We start from the raw sequence: 20,621 nt of genomic DNA, 5'->3' as shown, positions 1-20,621 counted from the left end.
TAAAAATTTTGTTTCTTTTTAAAATTGCGTTATTTAAAATCTTATCTACTAGTTAAAATTTAAAATAATAGTAACAGAGTTAGAATAGGATATAACTAAAAATTAGTTAAAAACAGGAACTTGTATGTACACTATACATCTTAAAATTTTAAAATGGATAAAAATAATATCTTATCAGTTGTTTAACTTCCCCTTAACAAAGGAAATTGAAAGGAACTACTAATCCGTACTAGTAATGGGTTGAATTTTATGGGCTAGCATATGGTTTCATAATTAAATTATATATATATGTATTTAAAATCTAAAATGGTAAAGGATACGATTAAAAAGAAACTTGTAAAATTAGTTTTATGTAAAACAGTAAAATTTGTCAATACAATTTGGATCTACAAGATTATTTGTTATCATCTCGGTCTCACTATTTAGAGACAAGAAGCGTCAAAAAGCGACGAGAAGCGACAAGTACACTATTTAGCGACAAGAAACCAAATTTATAGCGACAAGAAATTAAATGTTCTACAGTATAAAAAAAGTATAAATCTATAAAAACATCAATATCTAACGCCATGTACCAAAATTGCACCGAGTACTCAAATTGAATCTATTTAGTAAAAGTAGCAACAGAAAGCTTAACATGTTTTTTAAGAGACGAAACAATTTGTATTTTTTATTATAGACATTATGCACGTCTTTCAACATAAGTCATATTATTATATTAATTTTTACGTGTGTTTTAGAACAATTATACTAAATTCAGTATTTGATATTTTTTTTAACACTCTCTTTGTCTTATATGTAACAAACTGACATGCAAAATGCATCAATGTCCAGAAAAAAACCCAGACATAAGTTGTGATAAACAATGAACAAAGGATTTGTATGTAAGATTTACTATACAAATTTTTGATTGAACTGAAATCAGTGAAATCAAGCAAGAAGAAACGTAATTAAAACGTAAATATTTTTACCGCTCATTTTATTTTGTGTTTTGCCTCATTAAACGATATTTATCATGTTTATGTTTATCTAATAAATGCAAATTTATACCCCAATTGGAACTTGTCTCAGGAAAAAAATGTTCCTATATACCTTGATATAAGGTATTTTACAAGGTGTTATATTAAGGTATATATGGGGAAAACTTGAAATTCTGAGACATGTGCCTGCGGGTTGAAGGCATACGTAAATCAACAAATAGATATAGGAAGATGTGGTGTGCCAATGAGACAACTCTCCATCCAAATAACAATTTAAAAAGTAAACCATTATATATAGGTTAAAGTACGGCCTTCAACACGGAGCCTTGGATCACACCGAACAACAAGCTATAAAGGGCCCCAAAATTACTAGTGTACAACCATTCAAACGGGAAAACCAACGGTCTCATCTATATAAACAAAACGAGAAACGAGGAACACGTATATATTACATAAACAAACGACAACTACTGTACATCAGATTCCTGACTTAGGACAGGTGCAAACATTTGCAGGGGGATTAAACGTTTTAATGGATTCAAACCTTCTCCCTTTTTCTGAAACAATAGCATAACATCACAACATAGAAAAACACACGATAAAATATCAATTGGCAGACTTAACGCAATCACAAAACGTATGATTACACAATGAACGAATAAATTTGATCTGCGATTTCTGAATACAAATGCACAGTTAATTAAATATTATAGACAAACATTCATGACCAAAAAGCTAACAAACAAATTCAAACAAAGCCATGGCAGGACATCACTGAGAAATATTTAACCCTTCAAAAATATTGATTAATATTCACTTTAGAAAAAAAACGGTTTTAAAAAAATAATTATATAAAAATAAGTTTACAACACATCATAAAAAAACAATAAAAGAACAAAACATTATATTCATATGTATCTATCATGCATTTGTTGAGTCCACCCTCCTCAGTGTCAACGGCTTTTTAACAAATGGAGCTTTTGCATGACTAAAGATTGAAGGTAATTAAAGACAATGTTGAGTGTTCAACAGGTGTTCACTATTTATAATGTTTGTATATTCTGACGCGTGTTATTACAACAGATACAGTTAAGTCTGCCTCATATCTTGACTTACATCTAGAAATTGACAATATGGGTCAGTTGAAAACAAAACTTTACGACAAAAGAGATGATTTCAGCTTCCAAATTGTGATCTTTCCATTTCTATGTATAGCACAATTCCAGCAGCTACTGCATACGGAGTATATATCTCCCAATTGATACGATATTCCCGGGCCTGTATTTCCTATCATGATTTCCTTGATAGAGGACTGCTGCCCACAAGGAAGTTATTAAACCCATAGTTCCAAATGATGAAGTTGAAATCATCCCTTCGTTAATTTTACGGACGCCATCACGAGTTGGTTGACCGTTATGGAATAACCGTTTCACAGATGATATCGGATATGTTCCTTATGTCGTTACTACAATACCATTCCCTTTTCACGAATGTGACATACCGAATTAGACTATTTACCGGATTTGATATAACATAAGCAACACGGCGGGTGCCACATGTGGAGCAGGATCTGATTACCCTTCCGAAGCACCTGAGATTACCCCCAGTTTTTGGATGGGTTAATGTTACTTAGTCTTTAGTTTTCTATGTTGTGTCTTCTGTACTAATATTTATCTGTTTATATTTTTTTATTTTTAGCCATGGTGTTGTCAGTTTATTTTTAATCTATGAATTTGACTGTTCCTCTGGTATCTTTCGTCCTTCTTTTACCTCCTCAAATGTTGAAATCTTCATTTTAAACTACTGGTATGTTAATTTGGTTTGTTTTTGGAGGGATTAAGATTATAACACAATGTTGACTGCTGTACTCCTATCTTGACATTTGTACGTATTGTGTCTGTTTGTTTTGTTCACACATCGTTGTCGATATAATGGCATTTGATATAAATGAGAGGTTTAGCTAACTTTAAAACCACGTTTAATCCACCATTTTTGACATAAGAAAATGTGTGTACCAAGTCAGGAATACGACAGTTGTTTTCCATTCGTTTGATGTGTTTGAGCTTTGGATTTTGCCATTTGATTAGGTCCTTTTTGAATGTTCTTCGGATTTCAATATTTTTGTGATTTTACTTTATATTGTTTTAGGCTATCTATATTACACACTGTAAGTTATATTTGGTTTCTTCTTCTTTACCTCTTGTGTCCATACAACTTTTCAAGTCTTCATGTATTCATATACCTCGCATCCACCGTTGTTAGAGGGGGATAATAGTTACCAATTATAGTCTGTATGGACACAAGAGACTTAGAGTGTATAATATAGATAGCCTAAAACAATATAAAGTAATAGAAAGATACCAGAGGGACAGTCAAACTCATAAATCGAAAATAAAATGACAACGCCATGGCTTATAATGAAAAGGACAAACAGACAAACAAAAGTACACATGATACACACTAGTAGCCCGATTTCAGACTGATTTACCTGATGAGGCTATCGATCTGAACGGCGACTCAACGATCTTAAATATCTTGACGAATTTTTCTAGCAGTAAATTCAGTCAATCAAGATGTGATCAGACCAAAATGACCGTTTCAGACTGAAATCGTGCTACTAGTGACAACATAGAAAACGAAAGAATAAACAACACGAACACAACCAAACACTAGGGGTGATCTCCGGTGCTCCAAAAGGGTAAGCAGATCCTGCTCCACATGTGGCACTCGTCGTGTTGCTTATGAGGTTAACAAATCCGGTAAATAGTCTTATTCGGTAGGTCACATCTATGAAAGGGAAGGATATTGTAGTTACGACGTTAGGAAAATATCCGATATCATTTGTGAAACGGTTATTCCATAACGGTCAACCAACTCGTGAAATTGACAATGAGGGTTGCTTAAAAACAAAAATTTACGAAGAGATGATTTCAATTTCACCATTTGGAACTCTCGATTTAATAGCTTCCTTGTAAGCAACAACCCTCCATCAAGAAAATCATGACAGGAAATGAAAGCACAGGAATATCGTATCAATTGGGAGATATATACACCGTGTGCAGGTGCTTCTGGAATGTTGCTACTTAGAAATGGAAAATTCACAAGTAGAAAGCTGAAATCATCTCTTTAGTCGTAAAGTTTTGTTTTTAAGCAACCCTCATTGTCAATTTCTAGATGTAAGTCAAGATATGATGCCGACTTAACTGTATCTGACGTTGTATCCTTTATCTTTAGTTCAATGGAATAGATGTAAAAAATGTCTACACCCTGGAGTGCACTTCACCATTAGGTTACATAAATGATGATACAGCCAGTTACAATAAACCCTGTTGTCACCGTTGCATACATGACATGACGAATTGGCATACCATAGTGCATATGACTTGAAATCTGTACCATATATAGGCACATGGGCACATGTACGGAGGGAATGGTTACGTGGTGGAGATGAAACAAAATCCTAATGCTGTTTCAAAGATTTCAGAACTGATATCGAAGTTATGGATTGACGAAAGAACAAGAGCTTTGTTTGTTGAATTTACAGTGTACAATCCAAATCTTAACTTGTATACAATTCAGTAACGATTATGTTTAAATTCATCAGTCCAGGTGGTATAAGAACATCATTTCTAACATTTCCAACAACATTGTTAGATTTTTCCTTTGACAAAGAAATTATTAAACTTTTATTTGATATAATATTTTTTTTTATTTATATTTTTTCTGTCTTATATTGAAGTGAAAAGAATTAGACAAATGGGTTTTAATCTGTATGTTCAAGGATTTAGAAATCAAGTTTCAATGTTTGTTGTATTTTTATGCATTATTGGCCTAACAATATTTATTGAGCGGTATTTAATAATTTCACAAATCATGCATTAATACAGAGAAAGTCATGGAAAAACTTTTGTCAAATCTGGCTATTTTATGGGATAATATTTTTATATACATCATGGCTTTGTTAACAGTTTTTGTCCATTTTAAAATATGTAAAACTTTTCATGATGAACCAGAAGGTAAATTATGTGTATTCAATGTTTGAATATGCAAAAGTGCCTTTAAAGTATTTTGCGTTGATGTATTTGGTTTTTATGTTATATTTGTTATTCTCGTGGTGTTTTGTCTGATGCTTGGTCCGTTTCTGTGTGTGTTGCGTTTCGGTGTTTTGTCGTTGTTCTCTTATATTTAATGCGTTTCCATCGGTTTTAGTTTGTTACCCCGATTTTGTTTTTTGTCCATAGATTTATGAGTTTTGAACAGCGGTATACTACTGTTGCCTTTATTTATGTTCACACTATCATTGATTGCATTTGGAAGTTTTTGAAATTTGTTGTTAGGGACCGTAATGGCCAGGTTACAAATCAGTTGGAGATATTTCTATGACTATTGAACTTCAGCCTGTCAATATTTTTATTTCTGTATATATTTGTGATTTTCTTTTGTTTTATAAAAATGTTGACTGCTATCGTGTTTAATGCTATAACAATATTAAAACAGTAAGAAGTAAAGCATGATGACGACACAGCATGGTTGATGAAGTATTTTATTGATAATATAAAACGAATATTACGATGACATGTTATGCATGTTAAAATTATTTCAAAACTGATTAACTTTTTAATTCAGGATATAAAACGAATGTTTTGATTAAATATGTTCTGCATGTGAGCATCTTCAATATTGTCTGACGAATATTTTTGTATGTATTAATCGAATGTAAGGAAGTGTTCTGCATCAAGAAGTAGTTTCGAGAGTAAATAACCAATGAAATGATGATGAATTTTTGTATAATATTTTATTACATTTTGTTGATAGGGATCAATAGTTGATGTAAATTGTATGAGAAATCAGACTTGTAATACCGTTATAGTAGTCAAATTCTTAAAGTTGTGCGAATAAGACGAAATGAAATTATAATAGTGAAAATGGAAGATATATATATATCAATGCATGATAAACAATTTTACTAAATCAGGGAGAAAAACAAACCGAAATAAACCAAAATAAACTTTACAACAATATAAAAAAGAAGATTTGGTATGATTGCCAATGGGACAACTATCCACAAAAGACCAAAATGACACAAACATTAACAACTATAAGTCACCGTACGGCCTTCAACAATGAGCAAAGCCCATACCGCATAGTCAGCTATAAAAGGCCCCGATAAGACAATGTAAAACAATTCAAATGAGAAAACTAACGGCCTTATTTATGTCAAAAAAGGAACGAAAAACGAATATGTAACACATAAACAAACGACAACCACTGAATTACAGGCTCCTGACTTGGGACAGGCACATACATAAATAATGTGGCGGGGTTAAACATGTAAGCGGGATCCCAACCCTCCTCCTAACCCGGGACAGTGGTATAACAGTACAACATAAGAACGAACTATAAAAATCAGTTGAAAAAGGCTCAACTCATCAGATGGACAAAAAATACAAGTGGACGTGGCCGGGTACATATACATCCCGACACAAAAAGACACAATGAACAGATCTGAGAGTACTCGCAGTTATATGACAGCCACTAACAACTAATAAAAAAAATCATGCATCTAAGACTAAACGTTTGTTTATAATGGTCGATTCTGGAAAAATTTCATTAACCGATTATCAATGGAATATTGCTGATATCAAGTGCTTTACATATTAAAATAAAAACTTATCAAAAACATAGGCATATAATTTTTTCGCCATACACAGTTATACATTAACACCGTTCTCTATGGTAAAGGGGTGGTTAACGTCCCCAAATATGTCTAACCCCGAGGCATTCTGTATGTGCATGTCCCAAGTCAGGAACCTGTTATTCAGTGCTTGTCGTTTGTTGCTGTTGATCAGATTTGTTTTTCGTTAATTGTGTTATACATAAATCAGGCCGTAAGTGTTATATTGTTACGCTGTCACTTTGGGACCTTTTATAGCTGACATTACGGTAGGGATTTTGTTAATTGGTGTGGCCGCATTGGTGACCTATAGATTGTAACTTCTACGACATTTGTCTCAGATCCGTAGTATCGACGTCTGTACTTCATAAAAGTGAGAATGGAAATAGGGATTATGTAAAAGAGACAACAACCAGACCATAGAAAAAAACAACAGCAGAAGGTCACCAACAGGTCTTCAATGTAGCGAGAAATTAATTTCCACACCCGGAGGCGTCCTGCAGCTGGCCCATAAACAAATATATACTATTTCAGTGATAATGAACGCCATACTAATTTCCAAATTGTACACAAGAAACAAAAAATAAAGTTAAAAGACAAGGGAACGTCACCATCTAAGATGGATAATTAACGATAGGAAATGAAAAAATCATCTCTTTTATCATTTATTTTAGTATTCAGCTTTCCGTTAGTGATATAGATATTAAGATCGAGGAAAGGGAAGTGGTCATTGTTAGTATTAGCTTTATTTAAAGTAAGTTCAACAGGATAAAAAGTTTTAATATAAATACTGATGTCGTCATTATTGATAGTATATTTATTAAATTAGAATATAATTCGTGTTAACTAGTTCTCATCGCAAACATCTAGGTGATCTAGAAATAAAAACATCCCTAGGATGTCCGATCACCTTACCTGTGTAATACACACCACTACAGGTAAATATACAGATATTCTCATCAGTTTTAATTTTTGCGAGCTAGCGAACAGATGTTCTCGTCGCTGCAAAGTTTTCAAAAAAATTAGAAATTTAGTTTGTTTCTATTGAAGACTTTCTTTAAATAACAAAGTTTTAATAATATATCGTTTAAATTGAAAATTTAAATACATATGAGTATGGAATCCGATCTCGAGGTGCACGAGATTTCGGAGGAGGTAAACAAAGATACGCCATCTTTTTTACCGGCAAGTAAAGATATGTCCAGAACCAAGACCACTGGTAAGACGAAGAAAAAACCGTCAAAGTCAACTGCATTGCAGCAGGAATATGACAACAAGATAAAAGGTTTGCAAGACAATTTTGACAGTAAATTTGATACATTATTTAGCATGATGCAGTCGTTAGCCAATGTTAGAGGGGCAAATAACGAGAATATAGTTCAGAATAGGGATACGCAAGGTATGCCCATATCTGAAACTAATCCAGATTCAAGGGGTCAGAATAGAGAAACACAAGGTTTGCTCAGATCTGACACTCTTAGACCCATTATTCCACTAGTTTCGAATCTAGACGAGGATTTGGGTTCTCCTAGAATTTCTAGGAATATAGATTTCGACGCAAGGTCGGAAATTTCTATCCATGTTAATTTTGGAAAACTCCTGGCGGTGTCAGCACCCAGAGAAACTTTCCGCTTATAGAGAGGAATACAGGAGTTGTTTTCCTGTGCATGATAGTGCTGTAGAGTTCTTGCAAGTTCCTAGTCTGGACGACTTGCTAGAGCCAATGATGAGAAAGAACCATGGGCCAAAGGCAGTAAAGTCATGGGATACTGGCCATAGGCAATTATATACACAGCCTTTAAAACAAATTGAAAAACTTTCATATCAAGGACAAATGGCGTCTCGAATGAATGTGATTTCAGGCATGTATATGCAACAGACAATGGGTACTTTGCTTGGGAAGCTTGAAAATTCTCCATCTTTAGAGCATGAGGAGAAAGAATCATGTTGTCAAATTGTGAAAGATTTGTTCTCAATGTCAACTAAGTCTTTGGACCAGTCGGGTAGGACTGGTGCATTCTTTCATTTAGTCAGACGTAAGGCTGCATCACATGAATCAGGTCTTGTGAATTTGTCTGATATAAAAGACAAAACTCAATATTTGCCTCTATCAGGAGAAGGTGTTTTTGGGAATGGTCTTAAGACATGCCTTGAAAAGCGCAAGGAACAAAAAGATCAATTGAATGATTTATTACCTGAACTAGGTCAGGGTAGAAAGAGAAGGGCAGATTTTGACCGAGATTGGCAAAATAAAACTCCCAAGTTCAATGTTGAGCATAATACTTTTAATGCCAATAAGACTAGAGGCTCAAATAACAATAGGTTCAATGTGCCTTAGACATCAAATAGTGGGAGACAGCCACAAAGAGACAATCAAGGCTATAAGGGTCCTGCAAAAGAGTCAAATAAGGACAAGACCAACAAGACTGGTCAGAGTAGCTGGGGGTCTTTTCGGATCCCCAGAAAGAACAACAGTTGACTCAAAGGTAGGCTCATGTTTAATGATGTGTACAGAGATTCCGGTAGGGGGGCGTCTAAAATATTTTCTTCAAAATTGGAAAATGATAACAACAGATCAGTGGGTACTTTCTATAATAGAGGAAGGTTACAAACTGGAATTTCTTCAAAGACCTGCATGGACAGGCATCAAGAAAACAATACTATCTCACAAAAACGCAGATATATTTTTGGCAGAAATAAATTCTTTATTAGAAAAAGATGCTATAGAAAAAGTATTTTTTCCGGAATCTCTCACAGGATTTTACAGTACACTATTTCTGGTGCCAAAGAAAAACGGGAAAATGAGACCTGTGACAAATTTAAAACCATTAAATGCACATCTAAAGAAAGTCCATTTCAAGATGGACACAATGAGCAAAGTCATAAATCTAGTGAAACCAAAAGATTGGGCAATTTCAATAGATCTGAGCGATGCATATTTCCATGTACCAATTTTTCAGAAACATCGTCCGTACATGAGGTTTTGCATAGCAAATCAATGTTATCAATGGAAAGCAATGTGCTTGGCCCAACATGTGCTCCTCGAATTTTTACAAAACTGGTGTCAGTAGTAGTTGCATATCTGAGAACTCAAAATATCAGAATGTCAGTATATTTAGACGATTGGTTAATATAATCAAAACCAACATCAATTAGTTCAGGATCGTCTGAAATGTCTCAATCTGTTGGTTTCACTAGGCTTTATGATAAACATAGACAAATCGAGCCTAGTTCCAAGTCAAGTGATAACTTACTTAGGGGGAGTTTTTCATTTAGACAAGGGCCTAGTTTATCCAACAATGGAAAGGATAGAAAAATTACAGATATTACTAGAAAAAATGCTTTCAGGTCAGAATTTGGCTCTAGATTTTTTGAAAATTTTGGGGATGATGGCATCATGCATCGAATTGATTCCCAATGCTCGTCTGTTTATGAGACCCATCCAACTTCATTTGTTAAGTTTTTGGAGACCAGTCAGCAAAAATATGTTGGCACATGTTCCATTGACACAACATCTGAAATCCCATCTTTTATGGTGGAAAAATTCAGCCAACACGATGAAAGGCCGATATTTGCAATTGCCGAAAATCAATGTGACCATAACGACAGATGCTTCAATGAAAGGTTATGGGGGTCGTATGGGAAAACAGATTTTTCAGGGGGTTTGGAACTCAGAACAGAAACTTTGGCACATAAATTGTTTGGAAATGAAAGCTGTAACTTTGACAGTTCAGCATTTTCTGAAAATTTTGAAGGGAAAATGTGTTCTGATAAGGAGCGACAACACAAGCGTAGTGCAATACATAAATCGTCAAGGGGGGACGAAATCACCAAATTTATGTTACTTGACTTGGGAGCTATGGCAGATAGCAATTCAAAACAACATAGTATTGAAAGCAGCCCATATTATGGGCAAGAAGAATGTTTTAGCAGATCATTTGAGTCGGGAAAAGGTTTGTCCGACAGAATGGTCTCTGAACAAGTCAATAGTGCAGCGGATTTTTCAGATATGGGGAACTCCTTTGATAGATTTGTTTGCGTCATGGGAAAATCGCCAGACAGAAATCTTTTGCACTTGGATTCCTCATCCCAATGCTTTGGCCTTGGATGCTCTGACAATTCCTTGGGAGAACATGTACGCGTATGTGTTTCCCCCAATTTGTCTGATTCCAAGGATATTGCAATATATGAGGCAGTTCCACTGTCAGATTATCTTGATTGCGCCCCAGTGGCCAAGGAGACACTGGTACACAGAGATTTTACAGTTACTGATAGCATGCCCAATAAGACTACCAGTAATGGACAATTTGTTGTCTCAGTCCAAAATGAAAATGTTTCATCCAAATCCAGAAATATTAAATCTGACAGCATGGCTTCTTTCGACAGACGTTTTAAAACAGAGGGATTTTCTGAATCAGCAAGAACATTGCTCTCAGCTTCATGGCGCGATGGTACAAAAAAGGTGTATTCCTCAAAATTCGAAAAGTTTAATAGCTGGTGTGGTGAGAGACAAATTGATCCATATGCAGCAAATTTAAATCAGATTGCCGATTTTTTGGCTTATTTATTTCATTCTGGTTTGCAATATAGGACAATAGCAGGTTATCGATCTATGTTATCAGCAGTGTTACCTCCAGTGCAAAATTTTCCTGTCGGCCAACACCCTAACATAGTTAGAATTATCAAAGGTGTTTTTAATTCTAGACCTCCAAAGGTTAAAATTCTGCCTGCATGGAATTTAGAATTACTGGCTCTTGAGAAGAAACCTTTTGAGCCTATGCAAGAAGTTGATTTAAAGCATGTAACTTTAAAAACAGTGTTTTTAGTTGCCATAACTACATTCAGAAGATGTAGTGATTTGCAAAGTCTCCGTATTGATGACAAGTCAATGAGAGTTCAAAGTAAGGGTATTACTTTTGTAAGACAGGGCTTAGCCAAGCAAGATAGACAAACACATTTTGGAGAAAAATTATTTGTTCCCAGTTTTCCAGAGAAAACTTTAATAGATCCAAAAAGAGCTCTTTCAGTTTATTTGGATAAAACTAAGAATTTTCGGGGAAAGTTGAGTGAATCAGAAAGAATTAAGCTTTTTCTGGGAATAAATGAACCGCACAAACCGGTATCAACAGCAACTATTTCAAGTTGGATTGTACAGGCTATTAGAATAGCTTATAATGATGACAATATGAAAGTTAATGCACATTCCACACGTGCTATAGCTCCAAGTTGGGCTTTGTACAAGGGAGCTTCTTTGAAATCAATTTTAGATTCTGCCGACTGGGCAGTTGAATCAACTTTCGCAAAGTTTTATTTGCGAGATTTTGATGCCACTAAAGTTTTAGAATAGGATATAAGCATACAAATTCATTTATTTGTATGATATTTTATTTGTATTTGCAGTATAACATGTAGCTGTATATAGATGTAAATAGTGGTTTTTTTTGTTATGGTGGTAGTATTTTATCCTGTTGGAAAGATATTTGTTTGTGGATTTTTCTTGAAGAGAAGGAAATTCATCCACCACCGTTGAATGAATTCAACACTGCTTTGGAATCAGTGAGTATTCTAATTTAATAAATGTCAATTTTCACTGGTAGGTATAATGAATATTATTAAAAATGGAACAATTTGTTCCCAAGTTGAGATTTTTAATAATAGAGTTATACCTACCAGTGAAGGGGCCACCACCATCCCCCAGATGAATTTCGAGATACATGTAAGTGTAGATTGAAGGAACATGACAAAAATAAAAACTGATGAGAATACCTGTATATTTACCTGTAGTGGTGTGTATTACACAGGTAAGGTGATCGGACATCCTAGGGATGTTTTTATTTCTAGATCACCTAGATGTTTGCGATGAGAACTAGTTAACACGAATTATATTCTAATTTAATAAATGTCAATTTTCACTGGTAGGTATAACTCTATTATTAAAAATCTCAACTTGGGAACAAATTGTTCCATTTGATACATAATTAATAGTATAGAAATCCTCAATTTAGTGCAAAATTCGTAAAAAATCTGTTCAGAATTTCATTGCCTCTATCGTGAACCATATTAAAGTATTGCTTCAAAAACACGTGACAGAAGACACTAAAATGACATTCAGAAATTCACAGAAAAAAATGGAAAAATGACAAAAATTAAAAAAAGACGGAAAATAGTCGACAAAAAAACACAAGACCAAGAAACACAAATTACATCAAACATTGTGAATTTTATCATGTTCGTCGGTAGGAAAGTAATAATAACGCATAGTTCAGATAGCCTGGCTTTGAACCCGTTTTAGTTGCAATGGCGCCAGCATATATTTGCGTGTGCACATATCATTTGTCTGTTTTGGTTTTTAAATCTGTATACCAAAAAAAAATGTAGTTCTCTTATATTTGATACGTTTCCCTCAGTTTTAATTTGTAACGCGGATTTGTTTTTTTCTCCATCGATTTATGATTTTGAACAGCGGTATACTACTGTTGCCTTTATTTGTTAACAGTGAATTTATAATTATGAACATATCTTACAAATATTCCAAATCTTAACCGCTTCTGTTTCATGAAATTATTAAAAATCTTATAATTGTCAGTTAACTGATTGATTGGTTGACTGCTTTACCCCGCATCATTATCATGTTTTATTATCTTAATTTTCTCTGCGCACTTTAAATACCAGCAGAATTCATGTGTATTATCTTGACAGTTATTTTGCTTTCTTTGACAATAAGTATTTTACTTCTTATAGCTTTAAACCTGCGTATTTAATGGGTTCTATTCTTGTTAATGTTAACTTTGTTATGATTGGTTGTTTGATTGGGAATATATACTTTTTGGAGGTGTGTGTGTGTGAAAGGGAGAGACTTCCATTTGAATCTCTGTTTGAATGTGTATATCCATTTTGTCAGCAGAATCTTTTCGGGGTATTTAAAAATTAGTTCAATTGAATGTTTTGCGGGCTAGTTGACTAGTTCCATAAAATCTCATCTCCCCATCACTTTTAATCTCTATAAGTTGACTAACACAGAGCTTTTTTTTTAATATGATTATCTAATAATCTAAGTTTGCATTCACATACTTTTTTTCCAAATTTTTAACAAAGTATCGATGATATTAAACCACTTCCAACCTCTCTGACAACAAAAAGAATTTATGACAGCTGTATTACCAAGACCTATATTGTTTTTCCAATTTTGAAAGGTTTTACACTAGTAATTTTGGGGCCTTTTATAGTTCGTTGTTCGGTGTGAACCAAGGCTCCGTGTTTAAGGCCGTACATTGACCTATAATGGTGTACTTTTTTAAATTGTTATTTGGATGGAGAGTTGTCTCATTGGCACTCACATAAACTTGCTACATGTCCCTTCCTAATTATTATTATTTTTTTCAATTTTACCCCTTTAATAATTTTACTGCTATAACTAGGAGATTACAATTATACTGACATCTGCAGGAGGAAGGTTTCCAAGGGCAATCAGTAAGCTGGCACTTATCAGTAAACATATGAATTAGTAAGAGAGAAATATTGTAGCAAGTCTAGCACTCACACCACATCTTCCTATATCTATATATCTTATTGAAGTATTTGGTTAAAATTTTGTTTCTGAACTCATTATTCCGTTTGCAATTAGCACAATTTACGGGTCTTCTGCACAATAACAAGTATTTTAAAAGTATTTCATATTTACGAGTTTTGAACAGCGGTATACAACTGTTGCCTTTATTTATAGCATTTTGCATTTTGAAGAGAATCACATTATAATGCCGAACTTCAAATATAAAAAAATATTCATAAAGATTTAAAGGTTTTTTAAATTTATGTGCATGTGTACTCCAGTGCATTGTTGCATATTCTACAAAAACATAAGCAATCAATATCTCGTTTTTTGTTGTTTTTGTTGTATTGTTTTAACTTCATTGTCCGTCATTGTAAAGCTTTCAAATAAATGCCGGTAGATTATGCTTTTGACTGGTTATTCAATCAACAACATAACTCAAAACTGTGGTGAATATGTGTTATAATATTGGCTAACCAATCAGAAGAATTAAAACATTTTTATATTAATATACCTGAGCGTCGCCTTATGTAGACGAAACTCACGTCTGGCGTATTGAATTATTATCCTGGTCCCTTTGATAACTATTTACAACACTGGATCGATGCCACTGTTGGTGGACGTTTCGTCCCCGAGGGTTTCACCAACCCAGCACTTCGGTGTTGACATGAATATCAATTACTAGTATATGGTCATTCCTGTTACAAAACTCTGAGTTTTTCGAAAAACTAAAGATTTTCTTATCCCAGGAATAGATAACCTTAGCCGTATTTGGCACAAATTTTTGAATGTTTGGGTCCTCAATGCTCTTCAACTTTGTACATGTTTGGCTTTACAATTGTTTAGATCTGAGCGTCACTGGTGAGTCTTATGTAGACGAAATCGCGTTTGGCGTATGGAATTATCATCCTGATAACTATGTATGTTAAATGTTGATACCTTCACTATGTTACAAAAGAAAGTCGAATCTCTATTGAACATCATTCTGTAAATACTGTGCACCACTTATTAAATCTACTGAGTATGAATAATCCTACCTGCTAAGTTATAAAGGGTTGTGACTTTGCAGAGGTATATATATATTGATTGGCGAATTTTTCATAAAATTTCAATATATTAAAAGCGGGAGTAAACATCCAGCTTCACGATTTTACCCAAAATCGAATATTCAGACCCAAAACCGTGTCAAATCAGGCAGTGACTTTGGTTTCCAATTAAATAGATGGTAATATTTCTAAATGTCTACTAATAATTCGTCAGATCTAGCAATACATTTGGAATTCGTGAACTTTATTAAGAAAGAGCTGAGTCTCAATCACAAGTTTTGATACCCTGCTATAATATCACAGATAAATATAATGCAGACAATAAGCACGACACTATTCAAAATCATAGATAATTAGGGGATTCCCATGTTGTCTATTTCTCTTGACATCTGACAGATAGCACATGCACCACAGAAATTGAGCACCAGGCAGTCCTTACAGGCTGAACCCTACAAAACAGGTAATATATCACGTTATAAGTAGAAAAATTAGGTAAAGAAAAAATACATGGATTCTGTTATTAAATCTGAAAGCTTAAGTGCCAGTCTTCTTAAGAATCAGGCAATTTAGGTAAAAATTAAAACATGGTAAGAAAAAAACCGCCGAGGGAACCATGTTATTTAATACTAACCATCATCCTGAGTTAAAAAAGTATTAGTCTTTCGTTTGTGTGTGTCTGGTAATATCAAATAACTTGGTTAAAAAAATGGTTGAAATGATAGCAAATTACAGAGTTATCTCCCCTTATTCCTTAATTTCTAGTGCATTTCAACCAAATTGTATCTTCTATTACCAGAACAGAAAATGGAAATGAAAGTTATTTTTGTGCATAACTAAATATTATGAACTAAAATCAATGTCAACTTTGGTGGGTTTTTTTGGTCATGTTTACACCACTGCCTGATTCTTAGGCAGACTGGCACTTAAGAATTACAATTTAAAGATATATTATCTCGAAGAGTTTATGTGTATAAATGTCATATACACTAGATTCTGGCAATAACATTTGATTTGGATCATAACTTGGCTGAAAAGAGTGACGAAAGATACCAGAGGGACAGTCAAACTCATAAATAAAAAATAAACTGACAACACCATGGCAATAAATGAAAAGCTCTCAAACCGCCACCTGTATGGGATAATAGTGTATAAAATTAGAACATACCGTAAAAATCATTTGGAAATTTCTTATCTCATCAGAATGACACCAACAAACGAAACCCACAGAAGTTCCGATTTAAGAGTCATCACACTGACTAAAATAGCCAAAAACCAATTAATGAATGAATCATTTTCCCGGACTTAAGTATCAATGAAAACATATCCAACGGATTTAGTATAGAGACGTGATAAACAATCTGATATGAGCATTAGTTTGTGCATTGCCAAAAGTACACAGTAACCTTTCATAAATGTAAAAACAAATACATTGTAAAGAAACTCATCATAGAAATCAGAAGTAACAGTGTTGAATATGAATTAGAATAAGACAAGTTACTCAAAGGATGACTAACGTTGCATATATCTTATTAAAATCAAAATCTAAAGAAAATGAAAGAACACAAATGAATAAATTGAATAAAAGGTCATCCCCTGATGACGCAGCCACGTCGATCATTTGCGAATATGAACTTTATTCGTTTATTAAAAGTTTTTCCTTACCTGGATACCACCAAGTGTTCTGATTCGAGTTCTCATGGTTATAGTACCACCTGGAACAAAAAACGGCATACAGCAACATTCGCCAGTTCTGGTTGCTACACTGCACGTCAGACATGTCAAACAACAGTACCCATATATGCCTGTAACATAAATATTCCCCTTATATTTATACATTAAGTCCTTTTCTCACTTAAATACGTTATAAAGTTGATGTTATCATGGTATAATATCAAATGGGTGGATCAAATGACAACACATACAAATACATAAAATTAGTATGATTATTTTAACAATTTATCAAATTTAAATTAAGTTAACAGAATACTATTAGAAATTTTTTTATTTTCTCCTTCCTTTGATATAATGATAATTATTTTCTTTATAAATAATAACAATGTATAAGTAGGGTCTTGTCAGTTATTACAAAATACTTCCTAGTATTTGATGGTTTAATTTTTTGTTCTACTATAACTTTGGAATCAGGATAATAATTTGATAAATGAAGGCCTTTATATAGATACAAGTGCCATTCCTACAATAGGAATTTGAACTACGAAAAAAAAAGAAAACTTGAATTTAAAGTGAATGTTATATGTGATAGCTTACATGTGCTGCAGTCCGTGAAACAGTCAAATAAACCAGTTGACCAATCTCGATGACCATGGACATTTGAGAGAAGTAAATTTCCCATCGTAGATTGTGGTTGTACTGTGACGGGTGCTGCCATCTGTTACATAAATAATAATGCATAGCTTGTGTCTTAAAAGGAATAATACATTATTATTTTTTTTTGGGGGGGGGGGGATGGGGGGGTTCATTTTAAAACTATTTTATTGATATTCATAAATATAATGAAATGTATGAGACATATCAATCATAGTCCAAAGTAAAATCACAAAAATACTGAACTCAGAGGAAAATCTTATCGGTAAATCCAAAAGACAAAGATTTAAACATGTCAACGTACGCCCTTCAGCAGTTGGTAGCTTTGTTGTAACAAAAGGCCCTTCTCTCAAACCATTATTTTGACAGCTAGTGGCAAAACCATAAATATCAAAACACCTAGTAAGATAATTCATGATATAAATATGAAGGTCTTCATTAAAAAAAGAAGACAACTAAACTATTTTTTCCTTGAAAAAACATGCATCAATCGAAGATTTATTTGTTCATCGATAAAAATGTAAAATTGATAGATTGATTTTTATTTAATGCATATTTCCTGGCGGTCAGTATTTATTGGTGGAGGAAGCCGGAATGAACCATCGACTTTTGCTTTTGGTAGTAAAACTGACAATCCGAGTCAGTTGATTGAGTTTATTCTTAAATGTCGAAAGCAGACTTTACCTATAGTTGTTAATGTCTGTGTCATTTTGGTCTTTTGTGGATAGTTGTCTCATTGGCAATCATACCACATCTTCTTTTTTATATTAAACAAGCATATGATAGAAAGAAAATTAACTTTGTTAGTGACGATTCTAAAATTATAAAACTCATGAAATCTTGTAATTTTGATGAATTTGAATACATAATTAGTTCAAACAGGACATGATTTGCAATAATCGCTTGGTTAATGATGCATAAGATATTACACAAATGAACATATACCGGAGATAGATAAATGCAACAAATTAAATAAGTTTATTACATAGTGTAACACGTAGTAACCAAGTAAACATTAATCTACCTTAGTATGACACTGTTAAGAAAATATGTTTTTCTAGCTAAAATTTATTATGTATATATTCATATATGTAATTGAAGAAAACATCTCTTTCATTAATGATTGAACAAACAAAATCATAGTCTAGATTTTTTTATGTGTTTCTTAGCTGTTTTATCAAACTATAATGTTAACATCGAATAAGGTTTTCTTGTTAAAAAAGGAGTCAAAATTCCTTAAAAACTTTTATCTAACCCCGCCACATGGCCAATATCAGGACCCTCTTCAGTGGTTAACTCGCCACATGTTCAGAAATGTTTTCTAAAAACGTTAATTGGATGATACCAAGACCTTGTCGAAAAATAGTCCGTATCAACTTAAATAATACACGATCGTCTTGATGATAAGTACTGTCATTGTTTATCATCATCATTACCTGTTATCTTGCTTTAAGTTGTCTTTGTAGTTTTTGAACCTTTACTGTTTAGTCCATTTTTCGTAATATGCTCTTGTTGTGGCTTCAATATTATACATGCCGCTATTGTGTTATGGTCATTTATTGTATTCTAGTCTTTCGTTTTGCTTAAGAACTTTTTGTGTATAGATATAAGAAGTTGTGGTATGAGTGTAAATGAGACACCTCTCCATCAAAAAAGTTTGAGCTTTGGATTTTGCCCATTGTTAAAGAGCTTTCTGTTTTCACTTTATTTGAAGTTCAGTATTTTTGCTATTTTACTTTTTCCACAATTATTTACACATTTCAGTTTAAAGCTGGAGTAAATTCAGTTCAGCAATATCAGATATTAATTTGTTTTTTTTTAGTTTTGATTTTATATTATTGTTTCTTCGGTACCCAACCATGATCATTAGCAATTTGAGACACGTATAATTTTAAATGTTTCCTACCGACAATTGCTTGGAAAAAACACCCATCAAAGACAACGGGCTAATTATGTATTTTCAAAAAATCATAATTTATTTTGAATTAAGCATGACGCGTATTTCATCATCATGAGATTCATAAGTGGCTCTCGATCGAAAAAGATGCATTATATTAAGAAACATGTGTTTTAAATAGTAATTTGATATTATGAAAGTCAGTGTCCAAATTTCTGAAACCTTCCTCTATTCCTAGATAGAACAAAAAACGGACAGATGTTGATGTCCACAAAAAACCTAAATACAATTAGGAAATATTTCTAAGTTTTATGTACTTCAGAGATTAACAGCTAATTTAAGATTTGTAGTCGAACCAAATATCCGAATGCTTGACATTATTTTTAATCTGGTTTTTTTTTTAAATAGTTATAAATGTAACGTCCATTGAAGTAGACAGTATGTGGCTTCAATGAAGAAGAAAACATAATTAAATATACAGAAAGAAAAGCAAACCAAAATTTTGATAATGAAGGAGAACAAATGCTTTCCAGTGGGTTAAGTATAAATGTTGATGATTTTTGCTTAATGTTATTGACCTCATCCACCACATTTTATTTCAAGAATTTTCTAAACGGATTTTTAAATTATTTGTTTAACATATCTTATTATCATTATTTTTATTGGTAGGGATTACCATTCAGCATGTCTATGTTATATGTTCAGCAGTGTATGTATTGATTAAACAATATCAAGCACAAAAAAAGCAGAGGCGATGAAATAATCAGACAATTGGTTATCTTTGTCAATACTACGAAAATTTTAAACAATTTCAAAATCTAGTAAACATAACAGCTGCTGATAAAAAAAACTGATCCCCTTATTTTTAGTTCTTAACAGCAAAACCCTTTTTGTACAGACATAAAACATTCTGGACCCCCACCCCACTCCCCCCCCCCCCTGAATCTATTTTTCATACACAATAACACCATTCTTCTTAAGACTTTGTTCCGTTGCCTTTAATCATACCTGAAAATGATAACAATAACTTACTTCTGCTAAAATGGTATTAGTAATGATACAAAGTAAAGTCTTCCTCCTCTCCTAATATTATGATTATGATAGAAATTCGACAAAAATAACGTTCCTTTTTATATTTGACAATTCTGTATGA

General features: G+C 33.2%; 1 protein-coding gene across 2 annotated transcripts; it reads right to left on the bottom strand.

The window, feature by feature from the left end:
• Positions 1-15,473: 15,473 nt before the first annotated feature.
• Positions 15,474-20,621, bottom strand: LOC134714298 (cornifelin-like). 2 transcript variants are annotated; one of them, XM_063575534.1, is made up of 4 exons: positions 20,501-20,621; positions 17,515-17,635; positions 16,909-17,048; positions 15,474-15,695 (listed from the first exon to the last, which is right to left on the bottom strand). In XM_063575534.1, exons 2-4 carry the CDS (start codon positions 17,633-17,635, stop codon positions 15,600-15,602), a joined length of 357 nt encoding a protein of 118 aa, XP_063431604.1. In that variant the 5' UTR covers positions 20,501-20,621; the 3' UTR covers positions 15,474-15,599. The 2 variants fall into 2 exon arrangements, with proteins under 2 accessions (XP_063431604.1, XP_063431605.1); XM_063575535.1 differs by having other exon boundaries at positions 20,477-20,587.

This window comes from Mytilus trossulus, chromosome 4, assembly GCF_036588685.1.
Source record: "Mytilus trossulus isolate FHL-02 chromosome 4, PNRI_Mtr1.1.1.hap1, whole genome shotgun sequence".
NCBI lineage: Eukaryota > Metazoa > Mollusca > Bivalvia > Mytilida > Mytilidae > Mytilus > Mytilus trossulus.
The sequence above is the reverse complement of the archived record's forward strand: the minus strand, read 5'-3'. Positions and strand labels throughout refer to the sequence as shown.

What these genes read in the sequence shown, in the direction of transcription:
- LOC134714298 (XM_063575534.1), bottom strand. Translation starts at nt 17,635, where the DNA reads ATGGCAGCACCCGTCACAGTACAACCACAATCTACGATGGGAAATTTA. An exon ending in TTTCACGGACTGCAGCACAT is followed by an intron (nt 17,049 to 17,514) that starts GTAAGCTATCAC and finishes TTTATGTTACAG; the next exon opens with GCATATATGGGTACTGTTGT. An exon ending in GAACACTTGGTGGTATCCAG is followed by an intron (nt 15,696 to 16,908) that starts GTAAGGAAAAAC and finishes CCTGTTTTGTAG; the next exon opens with GGTTCAGCCTGTAAGGACTG.